Consider the following 12,016-nt stretch of genomic DNA (forward strand, 5'->3'; position numbering starts at 1 on the left):
ATTATAATACTAAATGATATAATAATACTAAAAAATATATTTTTTAAATATATTTTTTGTTATACAAATGCTGTTATTGCAACTTTATATTATATAATAATAATTAATTCATACTTTGTCAGAGTATATACTACAAATTTTCTGAATGATTGTCAGTTACTGAATAATATTAATAATAATAATAACAATTATTATTATTATTATAATTATAATTATTATTACAACTATTATAATTAAGAATAACAATAATCACACACAAAAAAAAATCTTAAAAGTTGTCAGTTTAGTTTTTTTTTTTTTTTTTTTTTTTTAAATAAAAAAATGTTATTGGGGGGTTTTATACATAACATACCAGTCCAAAAATCCAACAAGTTTAGCTATTATTATTTTTTATAATAATAATTATTATTATTTAAAAAAAAATTACAACTACCACACTACTAATAATAATACTAATCACCACAAAAATATTGATCTTCTGAATAGTTGCCAGTTTAACTCTGATTTTTAATAATTATTATTATTCATTTTCTGTTATATTTTCTGCATAGTTGTCAGTTTAGCTATTAGTAGTATTAATAGTAATAATAATTTCATCAATAAAGACAGTTATAAGAATAAGAATAGTAACTGAACTGACAACCATTCAAAAATTACTAATATAGTCTATTACACTACTGCTAATAATAATCATTAAAAAATACATTTTCTGAAAAATTGTCAGTTTAGCTATTATTATTATTATTATTATTATTAAGAAGAAGAAGAATATCCTTAAAGACATTAATAAGTATAAGATTAGTAAAATTAGCAATTCAGAAAATTAGTAATATTTACTAGAGGACTCTGTTTGCCAAAGTTTGAATTTCTTCTTATTATTGTCACGTATCGTGTGAGGAACGGGCGAATGAAGACGAAGGTCAAAGATAAAGCCTTTATTATATTCCACAGGTAAATCCACAGCAGGACGGTAAAACCACTCATACATTGACGAGACTGGACCACAAACCCTGAACTCAATGCAACTTATAAAGACAGGTGATAACAATGAACATAATTATGGCACAGGTGATACAAGGTTAACTAATGATGATGAAACGAGGACAGGAAACAGGAACGACCAAATATGGGCACAAGAGGGAGAAACCAACATAAACAGTCCACAGGGGTGTGACAATTATTATTATTAATATTATTATTTAGGCCTAAAAGAAAGTTTTAAAAAATCTTTTGAAACATTACATTTGTCTTTATTTTTCTTATCTTTTAAAATGTCTAAATAATACTAATATTTTACTACTACTACCACTGCTACTACTACTACTACTAAAAATAATTATTTGTCACAGAGCATCCATGAAAAAAAATAAAACTGTTACATAGTTCATACTGAAATGAAAGCTTTGGTATCTTTGTAAAATCTGTGTACGTTGTTGAGATAGATCTCTCCTGGTAGAGGGATGTGATTTGTGTTTTCTTTCCTGTGGGTAGTGTGATTGTGATCGTGTACCTGTATTCCTTCTGTGCCGGGCTGCTGCAGCAGTTTGACGGTCCTCCTCGTCACCCTCTGGCCGCGTCCTTCATGCCAGGTAAGGTTGCCCCCGGCCTTGCGTGGCAGCTGATAGTTCAGCTCCTCTGCTGAGACCGTGTGCTCCAGCGCAGCCCGACAGAAGCTGAAGCTGGACGCAGCTGTGGAGGACAGACAAAGAGAGGTGTTGAAGACTGGAATAGTGTCCACATCACGATATGTTACACAGCTCAATGAATTCTGAAACCTGTCATTGCAATGCCAGTCACAGGTCGTTGTGCCTTAAATGTCTACCCATAACAAAACAAGGCAATATTTGTTATTTATTGTATGCCTGTTTTGATTATTTGGTTGAATTGTGCATGGTAGATTTCTAATATTATATATTCGCACTTCATTAAATAATGCAAAATTGGGGTCAGTCATTTAAAAAAAAAAAAAAGAAAGAACTGCTTTTATTCCACAAGGATGCATTGATTTGATTAAAAGTGAAAGTAAAGACTTTTTAATGTTACAAAAACTTCTGTTCTTTTCAACTTTTTTTATCCAATAAAAATCCTGAGTCTAATCAGAAATCTTGTGATTGAAGTCTAAAAAAGAGAAGAATAGATATAAATTTTTCCTTGGAGTGGCCGTTGAGAGCAGTCTTTAACCCCAGCTGATAAAAGAGACAGTAGAGATGTTTCAGGTCATGGACTCACTGACGGCCCAGAAGCCCTTGGAGTGTGTGTGCATGAAAATGTAAATGTAGCACATCAGTATGTCAGTGTCTGTGTGCAATGCCACAACATAATTATCATACACAGATTCCTTCATGCATGCAAAGTATCTGCAGAAGACAAACCTACTGGGTACTGATTACCTAATATTTTTATGAACAGTATAGAGATGTAGTATGCACTATGCAGTGTGACACAAACATTTCGAACAGTCATGTGTCTCGTTGTCACACAACCTTATTACATTTAATAAAGTTCATCTTTGAAATAGGGATGTTCGATATATATCATCTATGATGATATCATAAGTGTTGTTTAAACAATATGCAGTTTGACATTATCGAGTATATTGCAAAAATCAAATCAAAACACACCCAGATTTTCATCTCAATAAATTGGCCATAGACTTAAAAAATGTCATGTGGTACGACCATGATTTAAATGAAAATTAATCAAATTCATTAACATGCTTAATATTTTTTCAGATGTTGTCAGTAATTCAAGAGCTTAGAAACAAAGAGGTTGCATTTATTTTGAGTTTTTGTAAATGATGATCTCATATTTTTGTTTTATAATTTCAGAGTTGCCTTTTTAATTGTAGTTAGCAATTTTATTTTTCCCGTAAATTGCATAAAACTGATAGAATGGTTTTAAAAATATCGTTCACTTAAGCATGCTGTAGCAGTGATTCCTATTTCAGCCATAGACACTAGATAATTTATTTATTATAATTTCAGACAGTTTTGTTATTATTGGTCGCACCACATGTCGAGTGGTCACTCCAAATGATGCAAAGGCCTTATATCGTTAAAAAACTTTAAAGAGACGTGTGAAAAGTGCAACACATGGCATTAACTGCATGCATTTCTGTCTTTAGCCCGTTATATAAAAAAAAGTTAAATAGATTAAAGTAGTTATTAGGAAATAAATAATAGATTAGTAATAAATGCACAACTACCAAACTAAGATCATATGCTCTAAATTATTTTTTTGCATTTTTCCTCATATTGCACAAAGATTAAACATAACCACCCCCCTGAAATTACCCAAACTGCATAAAAATCTATTCCAAATGATACTGAAATTAAGTATTTTATGTATATAAACCATCAGTTGTTTAAGCACAAGAACTGCCAATCTGGGACATTTATCTATAATGGAAAGCACTCTGCAGTGGTTGTACCACATGATATTTGGTCACACCACATGATATTTCAAATTCAGTCAAAATTTACAAGTACAGATTTGGCCACCTAAACAAAACAAGCTAGCTTCACAAAAGGTCACTATGAAATGTATAAAAAAATAGTTGTAGAAATAACTTAACATGCATTTTTTTTTTTTTTGATACCACATAATATCCAAAAGTGGTAACTACATACCAGCTGTTAAAAAGGTTATTTTTTCCAAATTTGAAAGAGACTAACAAACCTGCTTGATGTTTTCATGGGTACACTGGCAAATTGGTATATGATGCCAAGTCCTATCTTTGAATGGATTTCAACATTAAAGTCCCAAAATGGTAGTTTATTGTTGGTCGCACTACATGATATTTCATAAAATGGAAATCATCAGACAAAGTTTGTTTGTATACTATGATGGAAATATAAATACATATGCTTTGCAATTTTATGCAGGATTACAAAGCATTTTGAAAATCATGCCAAATAGTGCAGAAAATTAATCAAAATGTTTCCAAAATAACAGTTATGGCCGTTTAGGTGTACCACATGATATTCTGACACTTTGAATAACAGAAAAATTACAATTAATTTTTTTTGAAAATTTAAAGTGGGTACACACATGGGACAGATACTGTACTTCATATATATGGCATCTCTTTTATGCATTTACACCAATTTTTAACTGAAAATGCAATCTGAATGCAATCTCAATGCACTGACCCATTTATATATTTTGCCTTTTATCCCTCAGATTTTGTACCACCTTTGCATTGCAAACACAAATTTTGTTGATACTGATTTCATTTGATTGGTAACATCCCTATAGTGTCTTAATTTTTGAATTTATTGATTAAATGTAAACATTTGAAACAAAAGATGATGCATACATTTAATTAGCTTAGAATAAACTGACCATAAAATGCCCATTAAAGGTAAAAATCTATTTAAACTTATTGGAAAAGTTCATTTCTGAAGTCAGCTGTCCTCAGCAATCTTAAACCTGCCAAAGTACCAGCACAATAACACTCAGCAAAATGTTGTTTAATTATCATTATCTACAAAATTCTAGTAAAAAATTGAGATATATTTTTTGTCATCATCGCACATCCTTACTTCGAAATAAAAATGGTTGTTTTGCACTGCATAATACAATTTAAAGTTCAAATTCAAAAATTCTAAATTCAAATTCAATTTAAAATGTTTAATATCAAATAATGACACTGGTTTTACAAGAAAATACTATTTCAGGCTTTGTACTTCAAAATTTCATGTTAAATTCAGTGTGTTACTATTTCTTTGTAATTATTTGTGAACTTTACTAGCAATTTGTGAGTAAAAAGTGACTCAAAGACAATCCTACACCCATTTATTTTTTATTGAATTTAAATGTATTTAATTTTATATTATCTTCAGGTTAATCAGGTATACAGGTCAATTTAATGTAAAGTAAAACATGTAAAAATGCATTATGGTAATGAAAATCAGGTGAAAATGTGCTTAATTGTCATTAAAGTAACATGAAAATGCTAAAATAAAATTTTGCGATGAAGCAACTGCGATGAAGTATCAATCTTTTTTCATATTGGAACATACATCCATTTTGATTACAATTATAAGATTAAAAAAAAACATTAACACATATACATAGATGAATCATTCACAATAAGACCTATTACATGCATTTACAAAATATGTAGGAATATATATGATTTTTTCATACTGACTTTAATGGTCCTAACATACTCTTCAATTACTTCATAGAATGTTTTATTCTATTTAAATAAAGCTTCATTCTACTCTTCCCTTTCCACCATTCACAATCCTGACCTGCTTTAACCAAACTCCCAACTGCAAATAAAAAACTACAGATGTGCTTATAAAGGTCACTGGTCTTTCTTTTCCTTTCTCTGACCTTCTTCTACCCCCGGCTATCGCTCTCTCTTTCTGTTTATCTACCTCTCCCAGTTGGCTTTCTTATGTAAGTCCTTTTTCCAGCATAGCTAATGTGATTAGTGCTACGGAGAGCACTTGGCAAGTACAAAATATTTAATGAAGGGTAAAAGATGATACCAGTGCATATCAGCGCGTAAGAAATTAAAAAACAAGAGAGCAAGGCAGTAAGAAAGAGAAAGAGGAAGCGAGAGATCAAAAGTGATCAAAGACTGTAAATAATACATTAATGACCATTCACGAAAGGACTGAGGTAGCCCTACACAGCTTGGAAAAAAAAGTTTTGTTTGTCTGGCTAAGCTGGTCTCAAAGCTCATTGCATGAAGAGCTAGAGTCCATTGTGTTTCCAACTGCGCTGCAGTCGCCGCTAGCACTGTGTTAACTGAAGTACTATAAAAGCGACTGTGGGAAAATGGAAACTCTGGGAAAAAACGGGCTTGGAGATGCTGACAGCTAAAACAAAAGTGTTTCCACCTATCAAATCCATCCCAAAGGGCAGGTCAAGTTCATAGTGTAATCATGGGGTGATGGGAACGAGCGAACGTGGAGCAGTTTGTCAGGGTTCAGTGATGCGTTTCCTGTATCTGCTTTTCTCACTGTTCTTTCTCTCTTGGGCGGACAGGAAACGAAAGCCGCAGGCTTATTACTGCCAATCAAATCCATGGGAGGCAAAAATTAGAGCTCTCGACACACTGAGACAGATAAGAAACACATCCCATCATTCCAAGAAAGGGGTGTGGTTAAAGACCGTACAACACCTGTCAGTCATCCACAGGGGGTTGCGGCTAAGAATGATATTTTCTCTAGAGATCCCGCTGGATCTACCCATCCGTCCAAATTACTATGTGTCAGCATTTCAGTCGGATTCAAAGAATATGAATTTCCACTTGACATCACAGAAGACACTGGTCGTGTCTGAATATTCCTACTTCCCTGCTACGTAGTAGGCGAAAAACTATAGTATGCTTGAATTCACTGTATTCATAAAACAGTAAGCAAAAAGTTTCCAGATGGCCTACCGAATCTGACAAGATTCTGAAGCGTGCATCCAATGGACACTTTACTATCCCATGAGGCCTCAGGAGGATTTGTGAATGGCAGTGACTGACACAATCCTAAATAAAATGAAACCTAATTGGCTGATTTAAAGGGGTCATCGGATGCCTATTTTCCACAAGTTGATATGATTCTTTAAGGTCTTACAGTTTTTCTCAGTCGCTTTGGTGCATTTCTCAAATCATCCTTAACATTTGCAAAGAGGTATGTGCATTTCTCAAAACAATTCATACAAACAGCAAAACACAATGGATTACCTGCAAAAGCCGGTAACTTACTCAAAATCTTTAGTTCATCTGTCAAAAGTAAGTATGTCAATGAACATATCAGTGCCATCAAAATGAAAAGTCCTTGTGTCATTGTTCACAAACAAGATAGTCAAAATGCTTAGTCATGTTGTCAATCTAACAGTGTATTCTATTAGCATTACCTGATGTAAACTATAGAAATCGTTTGCATGACAGTTACTGTATTGAAATGCAGAAGGCTGCAATTCTTATATGTGCCATATATCCATTTCAAAAGTACAAATGTACACATTACTGTATGTGAGATATTGATTGAAAGAGACTGGATAGGACCAAAAAAAAGAAAAGGAAAAAACATGGACGCATGGAGCTGCTTCTGTGTATGACCATACGGCACAAGCTAGATTAAAGTGATTCTTATGTTTTAAATATTGATATTTTTTCTTACAAAAACAAAATACACCTATGCCTGGAAGATGAGTAAATAATGGGCTAATGTTCATTTTTGGGTGAACTAACCATTTAACTGCATACTACAATACTACTTTTACCATGTTTACTGTTTCTTTCTATGGTAGAAGTAGAAGTAGAGGTAGTATGTTGGTATGCAATTCTGAATTTAGTTTCAACCCAAAATGAATCAGTGTTTTTGAATGAGTTGGTTGAGTAATTGATTCACTGACTCAAAAAGACAGTCGCTTGTTGCCACCAAAATTCCCACCAATAATCCCCACTCTAGGGCATTCACATTTGATGACCAGAATAAAATTTGTGTTGATTAGGGCTGTCATTTTAGCGTGTTAATTTAATTAGTTGCGGAAAAATAACATGATTAAAATATTAACACAATTAACGCACCCGCCCCACGCCACCCCAGACTTGAACGTCAACTTACATTTCACACAGTTGGCTGTTGACAAATATGATGCAGGGCAACTGCATAACGTAGCCCAGGGTCAGAAATTAACTTTTTGGAACTGTTTTCCAGGGACATTTTTTACATTTACAAATACAATAAAGAAAGTTTTTGTTTCATTTTGTCCATGTCACATTCTGGCTTCATAGACAAACATGTTGGTCCATAACATTAGCCAAATCTAGCACAAGTTATGCAAAAATTTCCATTATAATCACTGAAGCACTGCGTTGTTTATGATGAGGGAATTCGTGAGCGTGCGCATTCAGCAACAGCTCCAGCATTTTCAGCACTGACTAATCTAAGCGACTCTGATTGGCCAATGCATTGTTAAGTTCAACAAAAATGTGTTTGACTGGTTATAAGGCTCAACGCTGCACAAAACAGCATGTAAAAAGCAATCTGATGCAATGCGAATTTAAATATTAAAAGTCCACAAACTGACACTTTTCAGTCATTTTCACATTTCATTTTAATTGCGACAGCCGTAATACATTGTTCAATTGTGCAGGGGTATTTTTTGCCCCTTTGTGTTGATTTTATGGGCATTTTTTTTTATTTTGGTGCCATTTTTGCCACAAGCCCTCATTATTTCTGACCCTGATGTAGCCTTCAAAAAAATATTATATGCCCTTAAAATTTAAGATACTGGGGCAATAAATGCCCCGTATTAGTTTTCATATTAGCAATATCGCATGAGTAGCGAGAGCAATATCACAAGAGTAGCACAATGAGTGCAAATGTGATTTTAAACAACAGTTCAGCAAATAAGTTAATATTGTGTTATATTTTAGATAGGCTACAATATTGTCTGTTTTTGCTTAATTTTGCCAACACAAATATTACCTATAAAGCCACAGCAGAGCTGTTGTGCATCTCCGAACAACACACAGCAGTGATTAATTTCTGAATGAATCCACGTTTTGAAAGAATTAGTTAAACCAATGACTCAATGGCCCATTCATAAAGAGAGCTGTTTACGTAATTCCTAAATAAATCAGCTGTCTGAATGAATCAAATGAATGAATGAATAAATGAAGACTCAATGACTTACTCATAAAGACATTTACTGCCACCTACTTCAAACCTGTATCACTTACTTTCTTTAATAGAATTATCTTCTTTTATGTACCTTTATGTTAGGCTGTTTTAGCCTAAATGTTTATGTGTAATAAATTTTATGTTGAATCAGATTAAAACATTCTTTCTAAAGCTGCTTTCTGTATAATATCTAATTGATATTCTTCTCTTTTAGCACAATAATTGCTTTAAATTATTTACTGGGGGTATTTTCACAGCCAAATGTAAATGTAATGTAATTCATTGGATTAAAATTATTAAGCGATTAACAGCCTTAATGTAAACATATTGCATATTCATAATAACAGCATATGTTTCCTGCAAGACGTAGTTTGTACTACTGGTTTGCACATACATGCAATAAAAAAGACTATATTGTTGATTCTAGCAAATGTTGATTAAGAAAAATGTAAGATGACTCTTTGGACAGTTGTTGGCTTTAATACCATGATGCTGTGTGTCTTTGTCTTTAGGATGATAGTGTAAATAATGGCATGCTGGTGAAGACAGTCGGATGTAATGTTGGGTGTCGAGATAATTTCTGACCCTCGCTCAGGCTTCTCATTGTGCTTCAGTATATGACCTTGGCCAGAATTGATCTTCAATTACATGTTCAAGCCCTTCAGTGTGAAGACAAAGGGGGTCTCGACACCACCATTAGGAATGGGGAGGAGACAGACAGCAGAGGTCAAATGAGGACAAAAGTCAGAATATTTCCATTAAATATTCTGGAGATGTACAAAGCTTTTTGAGTGCTGATGCAAGGCACTAAACCGCTTAGATACATGTAATAGAAGACAAAGAGAGAGAGAGAGATGGAAACAGGGGCAAGGACAGCTAAGTTAATGCAAAGAGAGAGAGAGATCCAATGGCAAATGCTTTCAACCCTGAAGAAAGAGTCAGTCTCCTGCCTGATGTGATTGATGGAACGGCTTAGATCTTCTCCTGCCACCGCAGAAAAAGATTAATCATGAAAGTTTCCAAACTTCGTTTGACATTTCCTTGCCTTTTTTTAACAGTCATTAGCAAGCAATTACCCTGCGGTTTGGTGTGGCTTGTGGGAAGGTCAAACTGAGTCAAAGCCCATGGTAGATTACCGTAGCACTTTTGGAAAAACTCATTCCTTCCCAAAGAAAGTACTACACTACTAAACTTTCCCAGAGGCTCTAAGAATCCTTTACCTGTCAACCAAGTTGGCATCTAAAGCACTTGCACTACATTCCCCTTTTAAACTGCCACTTACTTCCTGAAGTACCAGACAGAAAATTCTAAAATAAATACATGAGTGAAAAAATATGTATTATGAATTATAAATATGCATATTTGCTACATAAACACTATGTAGTGACAAAAAAAAAATATATATACATATATTTATCAAAAATAAAATCAAAATTTTCAGAAATCTTGGGGTTGGTACAATTTGATAACATTTAAATATATTTAAAAAATTATATATATATGGGTCATTGATGTATAAGGGTTTTCGACAAGCCAATTAAAAGAAAAAAATAAATGAAAAATATCTATTGTAATCGTTCAAACATTAAGAATGTTGTGTAAACATAAATAAATAAAAACAAATGTAAGTGTTTTTTTGTCTAGAAGGCGAAAGCCTTAAAAAATGTCATGTGGTGCAACCACGATTTATATTAAAATTAATTCATTTCCTTAGCATGCTTAACAATTCCTATTATTGGTCACACCACATGATGAGTGGTGACTCCAACTGACACAAAAACCGTATATTATTAAAAATCTATTTAAAGAGATATGTGTGAAAAATGCAAAACATGGCATTAAATGCAGGGATTTCTTTAACCCTAGCCATTTCTAAACTTTGCTCAGTCTTGGCTGCTCAAGTGCTCGATTAAACATAAACCATCTGAAATTACCCAAATTCCATAAAAATCTATTCCGAATGATACTAAAATAAAGTATTTAATGTATATAAACCATCAATTGAATATAAATGCACAAAAACGTCCAATTTGGGACATATATCTATAATGGAAAACACTCTGCAGTGGTTGCACCACATGATATTTGGTCACACCACATGATATTTCAAATTCAGTCCAAATTTACAAGCACAGAATTGGCCACCTGAACAAAACAAGATAGCTCCCCAGAAAAGGTCACTACGAAGTTAATAATAAAAATAAATTCTGGTAAAAAATAACTTAATATTATTTATTTTTTGAGGTCATACCACATGATATCCAAATGTGGTGACTACATACCCACCATTAAAACAATTATGTTTTTCCAAATTTGAAAGAGACTTACAAACCTGCTTGATGCTTTCATGGGTCAATGGCAAATTGCTATATGATGCAAAGTCCTATCTTTAAATGGATTTCAACATAAAAGTCCCAAAATGTTAGTATCTGGATGGTTGCACCACATGATATTTCATAAAATGGAAATCATCGGACAAAGTTTGTTTTTATATTATGATGGAAATATAAATACATATGCTTTGCAATTGTATACAGGATTACAAAACACTTGGGAAATCATGCCAAACATTGCAGAAAATTAATCTAAATGCATTTAGGGTTATTTCAACTGTGTTTCCAAAACAACAGTTCTGGCAGTACGGTGGGTCCATACATGGGAGAGGTACTTCATATATATGCCATCTTTTTTATGCATTTAAACCAATCTTAACTGAAAAAAAAAATGCAATCGGACAAGAAATTTAGGCGTCATGTCATTGACCCATAAATAAATTAAAAGAAAGGTTTGTAGCATTAAAATTTGATAAATTTAATGCATGTATTCTGAATAAAAGTATTAATTTCTGTTTAAAAAAAATTAAAGATAACTTCTGGAAGGCAGTGTATGTCAACATACCATGGTATTGGTAAAAAAAAAAAAAAAAGTATGTTAAAGTATCTTATGTCAACTTTTGCTCTTTAAACCACATTTAACATGAAATTGTTAACTAAATACACCACAAGCTAATAGAAAACAGTCCTGAGGTTGCCTTTTCAGTATATAAATGTATTCCACATCAGCATGTCTTCCAGCTAGTGGGTGTTCAATCCATGGTTATAGAGTATTTACCAAGGGGGAAGTCCTGCGGACACTATCTTGAACCCCAGAAATGAAGCATGAAATTATTCCATCTTGACCCAGCTCTAGAGAGCAGTTCAATCATGTTGAGAAAAATACCGTAAAAATATAAAGTTGTTCTCAAAGAATGTGTTGTCGGGCTTCATCCATACAAACTAGCTTCAGTACTGGCTGGCGGGGTGAATAGTCACATCTTTTTTTTTTTTTTTTTCCTTCAAGACCTCCAAAGGAAACTCTACTTGTTAACAAAGGCA

The 12,016-nt window shown here is 33.1% G+C and overlaps 1 protein-coding gene across 1 annotated transcript in view; it reads right to left on the reverse strand.

Annotated features, from left to right (window-relative positions):
- Positions 1–12,016, reverse strand: part of samd10b (sterile alpha motif domain containing 10b) — a 114,753-nt gene that overhangs the window by 65,670 nt on the left and 37,067 nt on the right. Inside the window, exon 2 of the mRNA XM_051096883.1 lies at positions 1,511–1,689. Within this exon, the coding sequence (XP_050952840.1) occupies positions 1,511–1,689 (179 nt within the window). The remainder of the gene's footprint in view (positions 1–1,510; positions 1,690–12,016) is intronic.

Source organism: Labeo rohita, chromosome 23 (assembly GCF_022985175.1).
Source record: "Labeo rohita strain BAU-BD-2019 chromosome 23, IGBB_LRoh.1.0, whole genome shotgun sequence".
NCBI classification, from domain to species: Eukaryota; Metazoa; Chordata; class Actinopteri; order Cypriniformes; family Cyprinidae; genus Labeo; species Labeo rohita.